The 23629-nt window shown below is 43.1% G+C and overlaps 1 protein-coding gene across 1 annotated transcript in view; it reads left to right on the plus strand.

Moving 5' to 3' along the window:
• Nucleotides 1-23629, plus strand: part of ME3 (malic enzyme 3) — a 473564-nt gene that overhangs the window by 391804 nt on the left and 58131 nt on the right. The window contains exons 9-10 of the mRNA XM_085623151.1: nucleotides 2098-2195; nucleotides 20491-20604. Coding sequence (XP_085479277.1) covers nucleotides 2098-2195; nucleotides 20491-20604 — 212 coding nt within the window. The remainder of the gene's footprint in view (nucleotides 1-2097; nucleotides 2196-20490; nucleotides 20605-23629) is intronic.

Genomic DNA, 23629 nt, shown 5'->3' on the forward strand with positions numbered 1-23629 from the left:
ACGTTATACTTCACTATGCAGTTGACCTCATCCATACTTTCTCAGTCTGGGTTTGCTCCAACATGTCTTCCTTATTTACCCTGGATTAATCACCAGGTCCTCCACTATGAGCCCTTTCCCTGAATTTGTTGAGACGCAGCCATCTCTTCAAGTCATTCCCGTCCGCCATATCATTCCAATCTGCTGCTCATTCCCATCCCACTTCAGGGGCCTCAAAATAGAGGGATTTTCCATTCTGTAGGAATTTACCCTTTGCTGGGAATAGCAGCATACCCTGCACACTAAGAGGTCTCAGTTTGTTCTTGAATTTTTCAAATGATATGCGTTTTTGTATGTTTTACACAGAATCCAGGGAAATCGAACACATTTGTAGAGTCACTCTGTAGCTATCCTTGTTTCCTGGTGGCCTGTCTGCTAACATTTCTGTCCAGTGTGGCCCTACCAAATAGATGAACTAGGTGGTTGCCTAAAGCCCCAAAACAAGCGGGACCCCAAATTTGAGGAAAACCATCAAAGTAAAATCAAATTACATTGAAAAATAAATTTGGAGAGGCCAATTGGAAGGTTCACCTAGGATGTCAGTTGCCGGTTGCAGATCTAATGGCTGCCCCAGTCTGACTTTATAGATCAGTGTAGCCGTAACACACCACACCACACCCTGGTCCCCACAACAAAGCAATTTGTAAGACATGTTTTCCTACTGGCTCTCTCGACCATTCTAAAGAAAATAGTCCACCGTCTGCCTTCTACACATTTAGGCATGTCCACCAGGGACAGAACTTTGTCTACATCCTTATTACAAATTGGCATTTACTGTTACCAAGGTAACATCATTCCTTCATTTGTCAACTGTTTTTTTTTTCTATTTATATTGTATTATGGACAGATACTTGTACTTTGATATTGTGTATCCTATTTCAATGGCAATTAGTAAAACAGACCTTACTTTTAATTGAAGGCGGATGTATATTAGTTTTTGGGTGTCATAATTTATAGATAGCACACAAGTGTGGCACTAAAAGTTGTTCTATACTATGGATTATGCTTGTAAAGTAATGCCCAGACTTCTTTCTTATACAATATATACAATTTTCGCTACTGCAAAAATGAGGACACCGGTTTTATTGCTTATGCCTCACGAACCAAAAATGTATTCGCCCTTTTACACACGAGTCCTGGTATTTAGGAAATAACAAAAACCTTAAGACATGCAAGTCTTGCGCAGTATCATTGCGAAGCGTTTAAACTACGGGAGTAATGTAGACCACAGAGGTGGTCAGCCATGTCACGAGGCATAAAAGGTCTGCCTCTTCCCCTCCCACTTAAACGTATTTCAAGCTGCTGCTGCGGACCTTCCAGAGTTAAGTGCTTCTGTTGAGCAGGACGTTAAAAATGTAATGGTCGCCCCATTGGCGTAGTGTGGGTTGCCAGCGGGGCAGATAAGTATGCTTCCACTTTTCCGTTACAGTTTTGCGCCCCTGAGAATGCTCCTAAAAATTTTGCACCCAGGGCAACTGCCTCTCTGGCCTTCCACCCCCCATGCTATGCAGCTGGGTCGCCCCACCATGTCATGGCAGCTTTCTTTTTATTTCTTAGCCACAAACCCTAAAACCAATGGTTTGTTTCTGAGAAAAACCTATCCATGGCCCTCAAATTTTGTTGCCCAGGTGTGCCAAATTTCACTGCCAGTCAAAGGTAGGAAAGATTTCTGTCACAAGGTCCAAACTAAGAGGGAGGACCTTCTGATGCACCCACCCATCAGCCCCCTGGCGGATGGCCGTCCGGCCATTGGATTCCCATAAGAGAACCAGCTGAGGTTCAACCATCTCATACTTACGGGTTTCATGACTGAGGTGGGTCAACTTCAGGTGTGGCTCCTGTTCAACCAAGCCCTGCATTTTGTCCTATTAAATAGTGTTGAAAACATGCATGCTGTAGTGAACAGAAATCCAGTACTCAAAAAGCAGTGTGAGCTTTATTTACTTTTTATGAGCGAAGGGCCAAGCTGATTGAAATCTAAATGCATCTTATTGACCACGAAGAACATTTGTCTTTACATATGGCGTTCTCCCTCATTCCCTTGTTTTTTCGTTGTAGGAACTGCTTCTGTCGCGGTTGCTGGCATCTTTGCAGCACTCAGAATAACAAAGAATAAACTCTCGGACCACAAATTTGTTTTCCAAGGTGCTGGGGAGGTACAGTATTATTTTTTGTATTTGTTAGTAGCTTTTCTTTAATCGTTTGTGAAAAAGTAGACATTTTCAGGGCATTTTTAAAGAAGCGGTATCATATCATTACAATATAAACATTTTAGTAATCAAAGTTGGTAGACTAAAAACAATAAAATAAAGCCACACTATGGTCCGCTATTAATGTTGCAAATGATTGGCCTGCTGTATTTTTTCATATTTAGTTTGAAGGGGCCTGACAGAATGTACCCTATGCACGGGATTCTGCAATCCCTGTATTAAAAGCTTGTCTCTATTATTTTTTTTTATTTTTTTTTTTATAATAGGCGACTTGTGACAGACCCAGTTGCCGATTATAAAGAAATGACGTCAGAACTCCACTCTAATAACATATCATCGCAGTTGAGTTCTGACTTCACAATGTCTGCTGCCAGATCTAAAAGGGAAAAGCGGGTCAGGTCATGGGGCATAATTAAAGTAGCTGTTTAAAGGAATGAATAGTTTTTTCTTTCGTCTGCTCCGTTTTATATCTGTAAAATGACAAGCAGATATTTATATCTACATCTTTATTTTTTGCACTCCTTAGGCAATTATACAAGTTAGAATCTTTCTGCATGTTTTCATGAACTGACTTGTATTAAACTGCCTCTAATATTTTCTTGCAAGAACTATCTAACAGCATTTTTGATATGTTTACTTTTGCTCTAGAGATTCCATTTTTAGTCAACATGTTCTCTCTTTCATATGGAAGAGCTATGCACCAAGGTTTTAAGTCCTTTGTGGAAAAGGTGATGGTGGGACAGTACATAGTGAGGATACTGCAAGTCACCTCAGAGTTGCATGACCTTTTAAAGGAACTCTGTCTTCGTCCTCGTTCCGCTATATGATTTTGGAACTCCTCTGTGACTTGCTATTTCCTTATGATGTACGGGTACTTTAACCCATATATAATCAACTAATGCATCACTTGTACTGAATGTCTGCCTAGTCCTAAACAATTGGAAGACTAGTATTAAATGGACCATAAGCTTGACCTTTACCTTCCCCTTGTTTGGTGTGTGCGCGTCAAGGCAGATATATACCATTGTTTGAAAGATGCCGTGAACAAGCCCTTACACTTCTGCTGTCTGCACCATTGGCTATGTAAAATGCTGTTTCTGCTTCTCTCAAATGCACCCTATTAAGATAAACATTATTTTATATTATTAGTATGATTATAGTAATTTATTTTATTATTAATAGTGTGTTCCTCCAGCAGAGGTACAGAGTAAATCCAGAAAGTCCATCAAATGAATAATTTACAAATCTAAAAAAATAAAATTATCAAATGTGAAAAGGATATACGGTCGTTGTGTTAAATAAAAAAGAGCTCCTCCTCATTTACAGTTTAATTTATTCAATCTTTGAGCATGGACCTAATCATGTACGATATTGAACATATAAACAGCATACAAATAAGACATGTATCATCTTTTGCTTGCAATCTCATGTAAATTTATACAGCATGCATACCCCTATCTCAATGCAAAGGAACCCGCTACCCTCCTGCTTTAAAATTCTAATCAAATCCTAGCACCCCTCCCTCCAAAGCAGTCAATAAATAACATTGAGTAAACCCCAATCAGCCTGAGATTGCCACCAGCTGCTCTCCTGTTTGTACATGTTGGATTGTTTTGTAGATGCTCACCTTGACATTTCTAGTTAATGTGCATCCTTTTTTTTGTACTGTATTTGTTGTGATAAAGATGTTTTGTAGCTCTTACGTAAAACCATGTGTGCAAATCTCAATAAAATCTTAATCTCTTTGGGGTGGTTGGACATCCCAGCCAGTATGCCCATCAAATGGTTTAAAAGCGTCTATAAGGATTTTCCTAAGATTGTTTTTCCTCAATTTTCTTGAATTAGATAATAGAATGAGGTGTCCTTCGCTCCTTTATTGACTTCATTACTGTGATCCCTGCATTCAACAATGAATAGATTTGAACGAAATTGTATAAGTATTCTCAAAAGCAGCACACAATTCTCGCAAGAATTATGGATTTTATGCTTGTTACCCGTGGACAGTGAAAATTACAGGCAAATGGCTCGCAAGAGATCCAGTCCAATCCCCAATCCATCTAGTTCCTAAATTCATGCTGTGAAAGATGCTGGCATACCGCATATACAAAACAATCACAATTGCCAATACTGATATTGCCTCCGACATTACTTTAAAGGTGCATAGAAATAAAGTCCATGACAACCCTATTCCTCAGTTGAATTCTTTCAAATCTATTTCAAAATTCTTTTTAAACATTATATTTCATAGAAAATCAGTTCAAATTTTCTTCTACATTTTATAAAACACAATAACACTGAAACACCTTCTTTATGCAAAAAATAATCAAACCTTTTTCACCAAACTCTCTTCTTCAAGCAATTCCCAGTCCCCATTTACACATACTTACTGATTTGAGCCGAGACCCAGTGTTTTTTGGCATAGCACATATGTCATTGTATGCCATCTAGTTTCACAGTTACTTCAAGACATTTTCTATTTAAACCAATTATCTTTCAGGGGGAAAATTATGCAATTAGCACAAAAAAAACCCACAAATTGCTCATGATACGCATAGCCCAATAATAAGTGTTTACAAGAGATTGTGCCTGCATAAAAATAATTACACACAACTTTACTAATACATTTCCAGGTGCGCTGCTTAAATTATATACATTAGGGACTCCGCTGATACATTCATCTAAAATAATATTGTGCTGCCTAGTAGCGGACATATTGTAATTTATACTTATTTTATATCGGTTTGGTCAGCTTCCTACAGTAAATAGCTTATTTTACTTTGAAACTGTGATCCATTAGCTTAAAACATTGCCAATCCTATGCTCCGGCCCATTTTAGTATCCGTCAATTATCTACTAGAACCCACTCTGGTCGGATGGAACTTTTTACTTGCCCAATAGCGTGGAGGGAATAAATACAATTATCAGAAAGTGCTGTCCGCAATTTGTCATAATCAAGGACTCGAGACTTAATCTCTTGGCTCTCTGGCTTTTATTATCAGCATAAAAATTTGAAGGTACAAACTCCTCAATACGAGGCACAACAAGTACATAGGCACTAACACAAATGCTACTCTTCGAAGAATCCGCATACGACTAAAAATAACTAAAAGCACAATTTCTAAAAGCATGAGGTAGAAAACTACCAAGCCAATGTCGATATTAGGGACACTGGACCATACCATCTCTGTCCCTACTCTGTACTGGATGTCATCCCTACTTAGCAATCCCTTGAGACCCTCAATCGAGAAAAAGGTGTCAGAGTGAAACTTCCTAAGAAGCCTTCACTTAGAGAGCTTGATCTAAGTTGCCCCCTCTAGCTCCTCGCCTAACTCTTCTCTGCTCTGGGCTGCCCTGTTCTGCCTCCACCCTCGGGGCGCTTTCCCTAATACAGAACCCCAAATCCCAGAACACGCCCTTTTGCACCTCCTCTTCAGCCGGGTCGTCTTTCAGTAATTTTCCATCGAGCGCTGTCCAGTTCCATCGTGCATCAGCTTGGCCTTGAGTCCCAGACACCGTCCGCACTAGGAGTTACGATTGGCACATTCCAATGCACTCCCATGTCTGGCTTTAACTACATAAGTCAATTCGTGAACAAAGAACTTCTCTACTAACGAGCAACTGTCCTTGCACCTGGGGTGAGATCATGCAATGCAGACATACTTCACATCTTTTAACTTTGCAATTTACTACAGCCTGAAACCTCTACTGGAATAAATCCTTTTTGGCCTATTGCCCTCGGCTAACATAAGAAAATAACAGGCCTTTCGCTTCAACGATATATGTGAATTCTGGCCACTACTTCGGTTACACAAGCATGTCTAAATCACACTATTGACATGTACGTCTTTCTTTTAATGTATGTTTAAACTAAACAGTCTACAAGCACGTATTCTAGGCTACACATTTTAACAACACCTGGAGTTAATCTATACCAAGCTCTTATGAATTTTCTCTAATACATTCACAATGTCGTTGTACATTGCTAACACTTCTATTTAAATCGATATAGGTTATACAAATCTTAATACATTGCAAACAAAATACCTGAGTACACATTTGATTATATGCGGGTGCCAACTAACAGTGAATATAACGCACCCCTACAATTTTCAACCTTTTAAACGCTACATCAGTTCCCCCCTTTGATGACATCTGTCATCACACCATTACAATCTCCCTTCTTCGGAAACTGATTTAGACGGTACTTGTCATTACTCTGCCATGTCGAATTCCCTCCATTCTCTTAAGATTCTCATATTGCTGATCCTGAAACTTCGCCATTCTTTTCTCATTTGCTCTAAGAGCTCTTTCAACTTTGCCTCTTTGATACCACTTCCACGCTTTCACGCATCCCCACAAACAAATCACACAAACTACAGCAATGATAATTGGTTTCAACACTGATCCAAGAAATCCTCTTCCCAAATTCGCAAACCATGTTCCCACTCTTCCAAATCCTTGTCCAATTTTTTCCCACACATTCTCCTCCGTCAAATCCATAATTTCCTTGTGAATAGTCGTGATGTTGTCTATGTACTTCCCCAACTCCTTCGTATTGTCTGGAATATATGTGCAGCATTCTTGAACCTTCAATAATTTACAGACCCCACCCTCCTTAGCTAATAACACGTCTAACGCAAGGCGATTCTGCATAACCATATTCCATATCGACAACATCTCTCCCGTCGCCAACAACAAAGACCTCGCCGTATTCATAGACAACTCATCAACTACAGTCGCCAACCTTCTGATCTTCACGTCATTCAAAACCACACCCATACTAGGTATCATTGCTCCATACAGATCACCAATCACTGCACCTGCCTTTACAGTCCTACGTCTCCTAGAATGTTGTCTCGTCTCCAACAGCTCCAAGTCCTCTGTGTGATAAATCTTCGGGAATATAATGGCCAAATAACATATGCCATACCAATTTGCAGGCAATCTGACATATGCATTCTTCCCACATACATAATACACTGTCGGAATCACTTCTACTGGACCCTGCATAAAGTCCTTAACAGAAGTCTCCATAATGAAGGTCTGAGAACAGGTGCTATGTCCTACTGCAACCTTCTCTGTGGCTGATTGAGGACGTCCAATACACAAATTCCCTTTCTGCACTTCATCTAATGCTATTGGTCCATAGCTTCCCTTGGACTTGTGAGATTTCTCCTCCTCAGTCCAATCTACTGGACTATCTCCGGTGTCTCGTGTCTGGGTCAACTTTCTACATCTGTCCTCTACCTGGTCAATGAATTTCTTCTCCGTCTCAGATAACGCACATGTCAGGTTATGCCTGTGAGCTGCGCAGTATCCAACTTCACAGGTCTAAAATACTTCAGGAGTCTGTCCTCTTTCTGATAATTATCGTACTTATTCAAATGCTTGATTACTGGAACTTCAGGAAGTACCGTATCAAAATTTGAAAAGAAATACTCAAACTGCCTCCTGTCATAAAATAAACTAAGCAATAAACTACAAGAAATCCCATACGTCAATGGGAGATGATGATACTTGATACCTTCATCCACTGAAGCAGGCAACTGCATACACACATAGCAATCCTTCACATCCATCGCATCAACATACTCGTACAACAACTTCGCATAGGCATTAAGTTTAAAATCACCCTTAGACAAATCCATGTGGAGTCTGCGATCCTCCCTTAACTTTGATGTTCCCTGTTCTCTGATACTGACACCTTTCTGTCCTGAGGTACTAGGTGTAGGTGCTCCCTGAACCTCCCCCTCCTGCCTGTGGGCCACCATGTACGAACTTATCACTACTGCAAATATAGTGGCTATCACAACTCCTACCAATGTGCCTATTATCAGTCTAGCCCTACGATGGGTGTTTGCAGGATCTGCCATCTTCGGAATATACTCAATGTCCAATACAGTCTCTGGAATGGTAAGTCTCTTTCTCATTAATGTCTCTTTTGCGAACTTTGGCAAAACCTCCCTAACTTTTCTTCGTTCTACAACGGAAAGTCCCTAAATTTATTCTTCTTCCGCTCGGACCTAGGTTATCTTCTTTTTTTTTTTCTGCTTTACAACGCTCTCGAATCAGTCCAGAATAACTGCTGGTCCCAACAGTTCTAGGACCCCCTGCAATATTTCGAGCTTAAGAATGGTCAGTTCCTGTGGAGCTGGCACAACTGTGAACGTCGGGAAATCCAAAGTGTCCAAGATCACACCACGAATGAGGCTTAGAAATGGCGGATTCGGGATGTTGAGGGTCAGGATTCCATCGATCTCCAATCCTGGAATTCTCAGCAACACTTCCACTCTCGGAAACGGAGCACTGCTGACCAATGTCATTGACCTCAATCTTCCTGTGCTCGGTAAGCCTGGCATCAGTCACTGGATATGCCCACTCCGGTGAAGCGTACTTCTGGCTTGGCACTCTAGTTCTCTTTGACCTTCTCAGAGTACCTTGAGGATGCTCCTCGTCACTCGATTCTGCTTCTGGCTCTTCCGAAACTGGTGCAAGATCTGTGCCCGGTGCCAACCTCAGGTTTACCCATTTCTGTCTTGCGGGCCAAACCCTTTCTGCTTCTGTGGCACCTTCGATCTTCCCCTCGATACCCTGTGTACTGGCCTCCTCCTCCTCAGCAGAACTCGATTCTGTACTGCCCACTGCACCTCTTATTCCTTCACCTGTTTCTGGGTCAGCGCTTCTCTCAGGTTCTTCTTCGGCTCGATTCCGTGCACCATCAGCTGCTTCAGCAACCCTTACAGCTTGACTGGCCCTCTCAGATGGCTCTGCCACCTCAGCTGGGTTTTCGTTCTCGAGAGGGGCTGTATCTTCTAAGGGTGCTGGAACTCTACGGGTATGGGAAGCATGCACCCAGTTCGGTAAACCTCCACACTTGACCGCTGTGTTCGTGATGAGGATCACTTGAAACGGGCCTCTCCACCTAGCATCCAGGCAACTCTTCCTCACGTGCTTGCGGACTAGGACCCAATCTTCTGGGCATAAGTCGTGGCACAGGTCACTCGCAGCTGGAACCGTTGCTGTCTGCACCTGCTGAGACACAGAACGGACCACGTCAGCAAGGCCTTTACAATAGTCCAGGATCATATCATCAGTGATATTTATCAGAGCAGTGGCAGGTATTGCAGGCAAACGCATCGCTCTCCCCATGAGGATTTCATGGGGTGACAATCCAGTCCTTCTATCAGGCACACTTCGGAGGCTCATGAGGACCAAAGGTAATGCGTCAGGCCATTTCAAGGACGTTGACGAACACACTTTCGCCATCCGAGCCTTCAGAGTTCCATTCACCTGCTCCACTATCCCTGAAGCTTCTGGGCTATAGCTACAGTGTAACCTCTGATCTATATTTAAGGCAGCACAAAGCAACTTCATGACTTCACTGTGGAAATGAGTTCCTCTGTCCGATTCAAAGGACGTCGGGAACCCGTACCTTGGAATGAGTTCTCTCAATAATAGTTTTGCTACCATGAGTGTGTCACATCTGCGTGTAGGGTATTCCTCCACCCACCTGGAAAAGACACATACTATCACTAATATGTACCTCAACCCATTACACTTCTGCATTTCAACGAAATCCAGCTGCATCCTATTAAAAGGTCCACCTGACCTCCCTATGTGACTCAACGTCACAGCTGTCCTCTTTCCTACATTCATCTGTTGACAAGTGACACACCTCTGGCACACGGTTTCGGCCACTGCCCGAAACTTTGGGTTGTACCAAGTCTGACGAAACACTCATCATTGCGTCTCTACCAAGATGTACAGCACCATGCATCAACCTCGCCATGGGATTCAATAAACATTCCGGCAACACCTCTCGTCCATCATTCGAAACCCATATATCCACATCTCCTTTCTCACATCCAGCTCGTATCCAACTGTCTCGCTCCTGATCCGAAACCCCTTCTTGCAACTATTTCAATTCCTCCCATGAGTCTGCCATGGCTAACATCTGATCATACACTGTTTTCTCCTCAGTTTCCTCAATATAGTTCTCCGTGTAATTACATCCCTGCTCTGCACAAAACCAGGCTACTTCGTCAGCATAATTGTTACCCAATGAAACAAAATCATTTCCCTTAGTGTGTGCAGAACATTTAACAGCAATTTCGTCAGGACCTTGCAATGCTTCAAGCAATTTCCGGTCATAGTCACCATTTCTAATGGGTGAACCTGAAGATGTCATAAACCCTCTCTGGGACCATAGCTGTCCAAAGTTATGAACCACACCAAACCCATACTGGCTGTCTGTGTAAATAGTTACACGGATCTTGTCGGCTGCCAAACAGGCACGAGTCAAAGCAATGAGCTCAGCCACCTGCGCGGAGTGTACTCCTTCTAAACAAGCGGCTTCAACCACCCCCGTGATGGTGCATACAGCAAACGCTGCTCTCAGTCGACCGACACTGTCTCTTAAGCATGAACCGTCCACAAAAAAGACCTCATCTGAAACTGGGAGCGGTTCATCGACATTGTCTGGTCTTGGTTTGGTGCATAGTTCAGTCACATCGAGACAATCATGGTCCTCACAATCTTCATCATCTACATTTGGAACAGGTAACAACATAGCAGGATTTAAAACAGCACACCTCTTTAATATCACATTATCGGCTGCAAGGATAACTTGCTCATAACGAGTCAGCCTATTATTCGTGAGGTGCTGTGTTTTTGTCCTAGTCATCAACAGCTCAACAGAATGTGGCACATGTACAGTAAGAGGATGACCCATCACAATGCTCTCACATCTTTCGATGCGGACACCGGTTGCCGCAACGGATCTGAGACATCCGGGCAACGCAGAAGCTACTGGATCTAAAGTAGCTGAAAAATAGGCAACTGGTCTATGGACACCTCCATGATTCTGAGTTAACACTGCTAATGCGCAACCTTCTCTTTCGCAGCAGAACAATGCAAATGCCTTGTTGTAATCCGGCATTCCCAACGCAGGAGCGCTACATAAGGCTTCTCTCAGCCTCAGAAATGATTTCAAACAGTCGTCGTCCCATGGTACCGGATCACTTATATCCTTTCGCGTCAGCCGCTGTAACGGCTTCGCTTCAAAGGAAAAGTTTGGGATCCACTGGCGGCAATAACCCACCATTCCCAAAAACATTCTAACTTCCCTTTGCGTCGAGGGAACTGGCATTCTCAGAATCGCATCAATGCGATCTGGGGACACCTTTCTTTTACCTTTCTCAATTCTGTGCCCCAAATACTGTACCTTGGGTAAACAGTATTGCAGCTTGTTTGGGGACACCTTGTGACCATTCTCTCCCAGGAAGTTCAACAACGCAATCGTATCAGTTCTGCAAGCGTCTTCTGTTTCCGACGCAACAAGCAGATCATCAATGTATTGCACTAAAACAGAGTTTTGTGGCAACACAAGACTTTCGAGGTTTTTCTTCAAAAGTTGATTAAAAATCGATGGGCTCTCCGTATACCCCTGTGGGATACGACACCATGTTAATACTCTGTTTTCTAGTCTAAATGCAAAAAGAAATCTGCTCTCTTCATGTAGGGGAATCGAAAAAAATGCTTGACACAAGTCAATCACTGTGAACCACAGCTTCACATGGGATCCGAAACCGTATCACAGATGGATTCGGTACCACTGGACAACATGGAACAACTAGATCGTTTATTTTTCGCAAATCTTGTACGATCCTGAACTTCCCACTTGGTTTCTGCAGTCCCATAATGGGCGAATTGCATGGACTACCCATGATTTCCACCAATATTCCCTGCTTAATCATGGACTCGATCACAGGTTTAATCCCTGCAATCGTCTCAGGGGATAATTTATACTAGGGGTCCTCGGGAATTCCGCGTTTGGCTTGATCTGTATCCTCACTGGTTCCACTCCCCTGACTAAACCAATCTCCTCTCCACTTAGGTCCCACACGTCAGTCGATACTGACTCCCTCAAATCATGTGGAAGCTCCTCCACTGTCAAAGCTGGGTACATTTCCACACACACCCGCTGATTTGCAACCTTAAAGGTCGCATCATCATCCCTTGTCTGTACCTCTACTCCTTTCGGGGTACAGTAGATTGTGCAGTTGAGCTTGCACAATAAGTCTCTCCCCAATAAACAAACAGGACTAGAATCGCACACCACGAACTGGTGTCGATCCCTAAAATTTCCTATCCTGACTGGAATCGGTTCTGTCAAAGGGCTAACTAGCCTCTTATTCGCCACTCCAACAACCGGTATACTTTCCCCAGAAAGGGCTACCCCCGGAACTACTGCCGATCTTATAGTCGACCTAGTAGCCCCCGTATCAACCAAAAAGGTAGTAGGGTGTCCGTCAAGCTCTGCTTCCACAAAGGGTCCTCTCTGGTCTACTTCTAAGATGGCCCTAAGTATGCAGTCATCATCTTGGCTTAAACTCAACCGGGCCAGCAAATCTATATCCTTCTCCTCGCTTACTTCAAACATGGGCATCTGTAAATAGGTTCGAGCTCCCTGCTGTATGTTCTGTATCCTGGGTGGCTGGGGAACCTGCACTTGTGGGATGCCGGTCCCCCCTTGCATCATTCTCGGTGTAGTCACCGTCTGTACCTGTTCCGCCCCAGGGACCTGAACTATTCCTCCCTCCATCTGTTGCTGGTTGCAGGGGTTCAGGGGACACTTGCGTCTCCAGTGTCCCACCTGGTGGCACTGGTGACAGGCAGTCGTCTTTTTCAGTATCGCTACATCCATGCCTGTTCTAGGGTCTATAGGCCTTGGCCTTCCCTGCCCCTGAACATTCTGATTTCCTACCTGATAGTTTCCCTGTCTCCTTACCATGGGTCCCCCATTCGGCGGTCCCTGCGCGGCTTGCATCTGAATAAATAACAAATTATCTTTCATCTTCTTATGCTTCGACTCAATCTCATCCGTGCAGTACCTGGCGTACCGTAAGATTTCATCCACGGGCTTATTCTGCCAACAGATCAAATGCTGCTGTATCATGAGACTAACCTCGGGCTTCAAACCCAGCACGAACTTAGAAACAAACTGTCCCATAACTTTTGTTTCCAGCTCATCTAGGCCACTGTACTGCTTAAAAGCCTTTAAGAGTCTCTCATAAAACTCATGTACTGTCTCCTTTGGTTCTTGCACTGTCCTGTCTATTTTCACCCAATCAATGTCTTGGGGTGAAACCTTCGATTTCAACCAGGTAATTACCTTATCATACAGCCTCATCACCACTGGCGACGGACCATTCGTCATCATGTTCCTATCAGGCTCATAGTCCGGCCAATCAACGGCAACCTTACATGCGTTCCACAGATCTCCCGGAACCACAATATCAAATAAAGTATTCAGATCGATCCATAATACCTTCGAAATCTTAACAAAGCCCTCAACTTGCTTGTACCACTCTGCAGGCTTCTCCCTGAGCCTGGGAAAATCATTCTTAAATGATGCCAAATCCCCCCTGCTCCATGGTACATGCACATATCCTCCATTCGCCACTTCCCTCAGGGGGAAGGTCTTTGCTAGTAGCAACCCTTCACCCGGAGTTCCTCCTTCCGCTCCCTTAGAGGTCTTTTTCTTAGACCATCTCTCCTCCCATTTATCAAGCATCAGCCATGGTCGCATGGCTAGAATCAGTTCTCTAGTATGTGACCTTAATCCAACAACTCTTTTCTCCTCCAGCTCTCGCTCGGTATAATGCATCCTATGACTTCCTTGCAACGCCCTAGTCTTGGATAAATCCACATCATATTCTTTCGCCAATCCCCTCAATTCTTCATGTGTGATTCGTGCTTTACGAGTCACATCTTTCGCTATAAAGAACAGCTCATCCGGGTTGTATGTTACTATTCTCTCAAGCGGTAGACTTCCATAGACTATTTCATCTACCTCCGCCTTGAGTCTTACGATGTCTAACATCCCTGCTCTCAAGGCTCCTTTCAACACCTGACAACTTGCTCCACGTCCCTCATCATATTCACATTCCGGTTCCTTCTCTCTCCTCTCTTCCGGTGCTTCTATAGGAGCAGAATAACTCCTAAAATTAGCCCGATCCCTCTCCGATTGGACCACATTCGGGTTCCGATGCCTCTCTGATGGTACCCACGACCTTAAATCTGACCTTGACTCCATCAGATTACTCGGCCTCACCGGTCTCTGTTCCTCTTCGCCCCTAGATGTGTCTGACACCGCTACCAATGGTGTACTCCATTGTACAGGGCTTGGAGGTCGGGCCATTGCGCCCTCCAACCCACTTTTCTCGTTTTCTCTCCTCGTTCTTTCTGCTACCTGTTCGGACCTCTCCCTTTCCTCCGATTCCGGACTATAGATCGACACAATCGGTCCAATGGTGACCGGTACCCTCAATGCATCCGGTAACCTAATCTCTCTCTCAATCCTCCCACTAACCTCAGACTGACTCTGTGGACTGTCTGTTCCAAACGAGACCAACCCTTCTACTCGAGTCTCGGGTTGTATTGTTACCCTTCTAGTTTCTCCTCTCTCACCCCACCTGTCATCTGCTTCTTCCGGATTGTATGGAGGTGGCCTCTCCTCCAACAATCTTTCCAATACTCCGTCATCAGAGTCACTTTCTTCATCCTGTGCCTTCACATGCCTTATCCCCGTTGAATCTATCAATAAGGGATACAGTTTCTCTTCCTCAATCGCCTGCACCCTCCATCTGTTCTCCGCTGCATCCCACTTGGCATCCTGGAATGCCCTGATCGATTTTCTCATCCTTTCCTGACTCCTTCCCTTTTCTTTATCATGCGCTGCTCGAATCCATGCATGTAATGCTTCGAACTGTGTTGGTCTTGGCAAGGGTCTTAAGGACCCCATCACCGACTTCAGCTGGTACAGCACCGCTAGTCTAAATGAACCATACCTCGGGAAAGCTAGTTCCCCTTCACCTTGTGTAATCTTGTGCCAATTCTCGATCCAAACTATGGTATGTAATCCCACATTCTTTGCCATGTAATGTGCTGGGGTATCCTCGGGAGGGGCTTCTTCTCCTTTCCGAGTGACCACATGCTTGTCGCCTCTACACAATTCCCGTAAAACCTTAAGACACTTCATGACGTGCAAGTTCGATCTCGTGCTCTGTTTACTTCCTACTCTTAAATCCTCCAATAACAGCGCGACTCACACCAACCGGCCTATCACAGCGCGACACTCCCTGACGTCACCTTCCTTCGTTCGCAGCAGTTCCCTTCTCCAGACACGTTTCACCTACTCTCGTCCCATTCATACACTGAAATAACCGATTAGGTTACTTATCTGGCTGTCTGTCCACAGCCTCTGACTGTTCGTCCACAGTCTCTCGACCTTGTTGACCTCGATTGGCGACCGTCTGCCCCCGTCCGGCCAGACAGATCACCCCTGATAGGTTACTAACACTCCGATCCACTCACAACAACCCACGACCAGCATTAAGTTGCCATACACACACACATTCGCTCCCCCTATCTCGGTCCAGTTGATCGATGGTACCTCACGATCTCCTTTGGGTGGTCAACAAAATCTATCTCAGGTGTCTTCTACACCACAACTCCCAGGCTGCGCGCGCTCACAGCCTGATCTCACAATCACACAACATACACATCAACTCCGCAAGACATCACACAACAAATCAACACCGCAATCTACAACATCTCATTTTGTTCATACTCACTCCTGGAACTGCTGCTTCCTGCCGCACTGCTACTCGCCGTCGATGCTTGTCTGCCGCCGTCGTCTCCCGCTCACCATCTGATGATTCACCATCACTTATCGTCTATGGGCCTCAAGGATCACTTATCCTTATCTAATCGTCCCTCGCTATCGGAAGTAACCATCCGTCTCTGCTACCAACTGCTCCGGCCCATTTTAGTATCCGTTAATTATCTACTAGAACCCACTCTGGTCGGATGGAACTTTTTACTTGCCCAATAGCGTGGAGGGAATAAACACAATTATCAGAAAGTGCTGTCCGCAATTTGTTATAATCAAGGACTCGAGACTTAATCTCTTGGCTCTCTGGCTTTTATTATCAGCATAAAACTTTGAAGGTACAAACTCCTCATACGAGGCACAACAAGTACATAGGCACTAACACAAATGCTACTCTTCGAAGAATCCGCATACGACTAAAAATAACTAAAAGCACAATTTCTAAAAGCATGAGGTAGAAAACTACCAAGCCAATGTCGATATTAGGGACACTGGACCATACCATCTCTGTCCCTACTCTGTACTGGATGTCATCCCTACTTAGCAATCCCTTGAGACCCTCAATCGAGAAAAAGGTGTCAGAGTGAAACTTCCTAAGAAGCCTTCACTTAGAGAGCTTGATCTAAGTTGCCCCCTCTAGCTCCTCGCCTAACTCTTCTCTGCTCTGGGCTGCCCTGTTCTGCCTCCACCCTCGGGGCGCTTTCCCTAATACAGAACCCCAATTCCCAGAACACGCCCTTTTGCACCTCCTCTTCAGCCGGGTCGTCTTTCAGTAATTTTCCATCGAGCGCTGTCCAGTTCCATCGTCCATCAGCTTGGCCTTGAGTCCCAGACACCGTCCGCACTAGGAGTTACGATTGGCACATTCCAATGCACTCCCATGTCTGGCTTTAACTACATAAGTCAATTCGTGAACAAAGAACTTCTCTACTAACGAGCAACTGTCCTTGCACCTGGGGTGAGATCATGCAATGCAGACATACTTCACATCTTTTAACTTTGCAATTTACTACAGCCTGAAACCTCTACTGGAATAAATCCTTTTTGGCCTATTGCCCTCGACTAACATAAGAAAATAACAGGCCTTTCGCCTCAACGATGTATGTGAATTCTGGCCACTACTTCGGTTACACAAGCATGTCTAAATCACACTATTGACATTTACGTCTTTCTTTTCATGTATGTTTAAACTAAACAGTCTACAAGCACTATTCTAGGCTACACATTTTAACAACGCCTGGAGTTAATCTATACCAAGCTCTTGTGCATTTTCTCTAATACATTCACAATGTGCTTGTACATTGCTAACACTTCTATTTAAATCGATATAGGTTATACAATTCTTAATACATTGCACACAAAATACCTGAGTACACATTTGATTATATGCGGGTGCCAACTAACAGTGAATATAACGCACCCCTACAGTTTTCAACCTTTTAAACGCTACATCACCTATATGAGATCAGTTTTAGTCTCCCCATTTTTCTATTGATTGTTTAGGTGTGTCCTTCAGCCTCCTTTGGATTGCATCAGAGACTATTTTGCATCTGAAATCAGTTGAAGAGGGTCCCAGTATCACTGGGGAGCAGATTCAGACAAAAACATCCGTAAAAGAGATGCTACAAAAAAAAGAAGGGATACCTTATTTGCGACAGACTCAGTTTTTCAGATGACCTTTAGTACACCAGATATGACGTTTGTATCGTATGCACTAGACCGAGTCACATGAATACAGAGACTTATTGGCTTTGCCATTGTTTGTTCGCTACAGTCACCTTTTCTCTGTGCAGTGTCAGAAGAGGTAGCAGCCTGACTTTTACAATCCATCACCTCCACTCCATCGTTCACAGGCAGAGATGGTTTATAGCCTAAATGAAGCTGTGCATGTGCAGGCACTGACTCATAACCATTTGACGTAATTGGCCGATATTTAAATGTTGGTTTTTTTATGCAACCTTGTGTCTGAGAGGGATTTACAGAAAATGCTGTGTCAAAAATGTTTTCATATCTGCCTTGAATAATGAAAAGCCTTCTCCAAGACTGCGTCTGTTGATGACACAGATTTATGTCTCGTTTGAAGGTAATACAAAGATACCTGACTTCCTGCCAATTCATTGGCCTAAATGGTCATCTTGGAGGAATTCAAAATAGCTGACGCTCCGAACAAAGCAGCCCTGACTGTACGTGGTGAAATAGTTTAGGAGATGCAGGGGCTCTCTAGTGACTGTGAAATCTGCAGGTTTGCTCCACAGTTAGCTGCTTCATCTTTTAAACCTTTTCAAGTCAGTAATATGATTCCCATTGAGCGACAAATACCTGCATCTTGCACATTTGTTGGATAGAAACTCAGTATGATCAGAAATCTTGCATTAGTGGTATTTTGACTCCAGTGAAGCAGCTTTAAATTCAGGCAGAGTTGAAATCGAATGATCTCAATCGAGCACATCGGCTTTGATTCCCTGTCATTCTGTTTCTCAACAGTAGCCACAAGGTTCTGGAAGAAAGGTCCCTGCATGAGGGCACGTGGGGTTTGCGCCCACTTTTGATGACCTATGTCTGGATGCGATTAACCCTTAGGTTATGACAGCTTAGCTAGAGAAATGCTATGTAGTTAAAGCTTATATTGCCCTGGGCTAGGAGGAATCTTGCATGCTATTCTGGGTCTCTTTCTTCAGGGCCTGCTTACTTGCGATCTGCATTTCCAAATTTAAGGTGGTGCTATTATCTTTGAAAAAGTTTTCAGCCTCTAACCCTAAAAATTATGAGATGCAGGTAACCATAAGTGGCATTATTGCTAAGACGATTGATTGTTTTATGCAATTATAATGAGACAGTTGTTACCTACCTTCTCCTGGAAATTGAGGTTGTCATTATATATCCATATGCTCATTAATGTTTATTTCCATACCTAAAATAGTCTAATTTCTGAACAGTGATCTATGAATTCTTTGAGAGTTTACAGTTAAATCTATTCCTGGTGATAAACCAGTTACCAGTTTGCATAATAAAATGTTCCTTTCAGCCCATGCAGCAACATTGCCCATATATACCTGATGGGGAATGGTGTGTCCTGTCTGTTCTCAAGCTATTTGTAGCTCCTTCACCAAAGTTGTGTCACACTTTTATTTTAAACATAAGTACCTGCTGCTCACTTATGCTCTCCGAAAGCTTTGGCCTGCACCATATCTGACCTGAACCAGTTTACCTCTTTATTCAACCACAATACCAAGGCTCCCCTTAGAACATCATGCCCAGTTTAGCTTTGACAGATGATCTGCCCAGCTGAGTGCGGCCCAGAAGCTCTGCACTCCAGCAATCCACTGCCTTCATCCTCCAGACAGTTGGCATGCACCACCTGTGACCTGAGTTCAGCCAGAAAGTTCTTGTTCTTCCATCTTGGGTTGGGCACCAGGATACATATTCATGAGGTGTCCAAAAGGTTGTCTAACCTGGCACTCAAGGAGGTTTGCTCAATGATTTCTTCTTACTTGAATTGATGCTAACCTAGCACGAAGGTATGCACAGCTTCTGATTGCATCCTGATACTGGGGGCAATCAGTGAATCGAACCTGTGCTTTGAAGTGTATTTTAAAGTTTAATGTAACATCATGCTGTTAAATAACGGTTACGACTGCACTTTAATGTCTAGGTCTCTATCGCTTTGCAGATCTTACAAAAACAAATAAAACACATTATATGTCAGGACCTGCACTGTTTCATACTACTTCTGACCCAATCTTTCACTTTTTTGATTCTGTAGTACCTATTCCTTGGACAAGAGAGAGGATTTCAGAGCTATGAAGAAATAATTTATTGCATATGGGACTATCTTGTCCCTCAAGGGCACACTATCAAGAGTATTCTCCATCTTATGGCAAGATGCCCACTAAGTGTGAGTTACTCTTACTGTTGGAGACAGGTCTTACCAAAGGGGAAGCTTGCCAGGTACATGTATAGACATGTTTTGTTGTTTCCACCTCTCTTCCCGAAGAGTGGACACAAGTGAACAGAACTAGAATGAACTTGGCACCTTGAGAAATGGTTTCCATCTATCATGTCAAATAGTGAGGAAAGATTTTACTGCTGCTGTTATGTCAATATGAAGGACCTAGAGAGGAAATAAATAGCAAATATGACCTGCTAAGGTAAAAAAATACTTTTTTACTTTAGCGCTTCTATGTAATAAATTGACAAGAACATAAACATCACATCTGTTACTGTGGATATATTCGCTCTCCAATTTTCTTAGCTATTTGCCAATGGAAAGTATAAAGTTCATCTTGTTTATCTTTGACCCACACCTCCATAAAAAAATGAACATGCATTGATGCTTTTAGATACACTTTCAGTTAACTTTTGACACTTTGCTGGAGACCCTGTGAGGCACAGCTGAAGCTCCAGTCTGTCCAACCAACAGTTTCAGAGATCCACCATTAGAACTGGAACTAGTGATCAGAAAGAGAGATTACCTAAAAATGCTCCCATTTCCAGAGGAAGAAGTGCTCCATCTATTCTCAAATTACTATATTGTTATGTTTATAATGCTCTTCTGTTCTTCTATAGGCTGCTATGGGTATCGCTAATCTCATAGTCATGGCGATGGAAAAAGAAGGCGTTCCGAGGAAAGAGGCAATCCGCAAAATCTGGATGGTCGATTCAAAGGGATTAATTGTTAAGGTAACTGCAGCTTTTTAGCTTACTATATTTCTTGTGCTAAAATATATTTTCTAGTTGTACTGTATTTGTAAAGTTCAACACTGCAAACTAAGCTTCATCTATACAAGGAAAGCACAGGCTCCACTAAAAATCAAATTAAAAAATGACTGCTAGTGGTTAACTCCTTCCACATCAATCCAAGTGTCGCAAGCTTCCCAGCCCGAACGATGCAGCAGCATCCTCTCTGGGACTGACACACCTGGAGAGGGTAAGTGCCCTGCCTGCATGTAATTAGAAGCGACGTGCTGTCCCTTCAGGGGGAGCCTTGGGAATATGTGCCTTTTGATAGTTCTGTGTGGACATGTGCATCTCACCTGGTAGCTACACTCTGAGCAATGGATCAGCAAGAAAGAAGACGTCACCTGACCCTCATACCTTGTACTACAAATACAGATGAACAATTCAATGAATCGTTCATAGCCTTCATGGAGACCATGAATACTGCTGACTTTACCCTCTGTTCAGGTTTCCAGCATTATACAACTTTTGCCTAATTTTGACGTTTTAGAGGTCAATATTGATAGTTTGCTTGATAAGGTAGAGCGCTTGTCACTTCTATTTTCTAATCCTAATTTGTAATTTATCATTTCCCCCCCCATTTAGTGTATTATGGATGTGAATGCTATATTGAAGGTCATCATGATCTCCATGATGAACATCTGTAATGTGATGGTAGTTGCTTTCTGCAGTGCCAATATTCTAACCACAGGGGCCGGCGGTCAGAGAGCCACGAGGCAGGCAGGAGCTCCTGGGGTTGAGGCCTTTTACTCCTGATGTCTTGGGCCCCAACGTACTATGGATCCCGAGCAACTGGACCAAGCACCCCTTCAGCACTTGACTCTCAGTGATAGCATGGGTAGATCAGTCCAAGGCATCTCAGGGGGGTGGGGGATGAGGGTAGGTCAAGGGGGTGTGCACAGGCTCACAACTCAACATGCTCAATAGCAACAATCCATGATTGTCCAGTCAAGTACTTTTTTATGGCAACATTTGTATTTATTTAACAATACACACAGCACCCCGAGGTCAGGTGTCTAGTGTTTTTATAAAAAAGTTATAAACTGAGTTATGGGTCATAACTCAAATGTGTAACGCCTCTGAAATTCACTCAATATTGTTAACATGGCACACATTGCATGCCATCATTTGCACTGCCCACCATGATGGAAACACCAATTTACCAAAGGCAAAGAAACAAAAAGAGTCATCAAGAGTACAATAAGGCAGGCGGTGCGACTTATAGCATGTGTTGAGTACTCTGTTAATCATATTTGGTGAATTTTAGTGGTTTTAAGTAAAGTATAACTAACAGATCTGATTAGTCGTTTAGACACAATTAGCTAGTTTGAGATACCCATGTCTAAACGAGACACACTTTACCACACACTTTGGCTTGTGAAACTGTTGTGCTAATACGTTCCTGATTGCTCATTTGAATAGTTAAAATTTTTGTCTATGCTTCCTCATTCAACTGTTAATAATGTGAATTACACCTTGTAAAGAAACCCTATTTTAACACTTGTCATTTTTGTCCTCAAAAGGAGCATGTGTGAAGTATTGTAAAACAACAGGTAAAATATAATAATGCTTGTTGACTAGACCTAACTTCAAAAATCAACAGTTGTTTTAATCTTGGCCCTGTAGTTAATTTATTAAAACAACTAACAGATGTATATGCTGCCCTATTAATCCTAAATACACTCATTTCAAATTTCTCTCCTAACGTGGAACAATTTTTACATCTGCCAATCATCTTAATTTGCATAGTGTAGTCTTAGTTTAACATTGTTAGTTATTCCATTAGTGCAGCTGTATGAATGCAATTTACACCACTTTATTGCATTGTGGTACCATCCTGGTAATAGGGCAGCCTCGAAATATCCTAATAGAGCCTATATTTAAATGAACATAAACAGTGTTTATTTCTCTATTGTTAATAAAACGTGGACCTTGCAATAGAGTGTTGCACATAGAACAGGTAATGCAGCATCTTAGGAATACTGGTAGGTAGGAGGGGGGTCAGATCATCAGCAACAGTGAGGGAGGGAGGTGGGTGGGTGCTTGACCTCAACATTTAGCATAAAGGAAAGGTGGACTTACTAAGGAGGGGGCGAGCTTCAAGTGGAATGGGTACAGGGGTCTTCTTTAAAATGATGTGTCTTGTGCTCATACTTCAGCTGTAGGAGAGTAGGCAAGCAGTGCTTAATTTGTAAAAAAATAAAATAAAAATTGCTGGTGCCCTTGTCAAGAGGCCACTGCAGCTTGCACTACTCGTTGCCCCTATACATGCCGCCAGTGACCGAATCAACACAACTACTAATCAACACACCCTACAAGTATAACATTTCCGACTATTCCAGACCCCAAAGCTACAATAATGGCTTGGGCAGCAGATATTAGGCATTTTTAATGTTCATTGAAATAATAAACAACTGTTGTGTTAATCTCTAATTGAGATAAACAGTGCAGACTATCATAAGTGCCGTTGCTGACAATTAAGTTCCGGTGCCGAGCACCGGAAACCACAGGCTCAAATTAAGCACTAGGGGAAAGCAATTTAGGGAGGTGGAACTACAGCCTGGAAGACACAGATTGAGAAAGTTTACTTTCAAGTCATTTTTTTTTTTCCTCCTGTAATTTTAGAATTCGAGCCCAACGAGGAACTGGCAGGGCTAGACTGAGCTCGATCCTTCACTGCCTTGTGTGTAAGCAAAGTGGAGGTGCAGTTACATAGTAAACATCATTATACATCATTCTATCACTAAGAATTCCAGTATGTCAGATAAGGTAAATGCAAGGGTAAGAACAAGCATTAGAGTAAGAGGTCTTGCTATGTATTCATGGCTAGTCTCCACATTAGTCATTCTTTCATTTCCATAGCAATGTGAAGAGTAACCAACAAATGCTGGATGAGCAACAATTGGGTATGATTCCATGTCTTAATCTTAATATAGTATAGCGAGGGGGGAGGGGCACAGGATTTATC

This window comes from Triturus cristatus, chromosome 8 (genome assembly GCF_964204655.1).
Source record: "Triturus cristatus chromosome 8, aTriCri1.1, whole genome shotgun sequence".
In the NCBI taxonomy this organism is placed as follows: domain Eukaryota; kingdom Metazoa; phylum Chordata; class Amphibia; order Caudata; family Salamandridae; genus Triturus; species Triturus cristatus.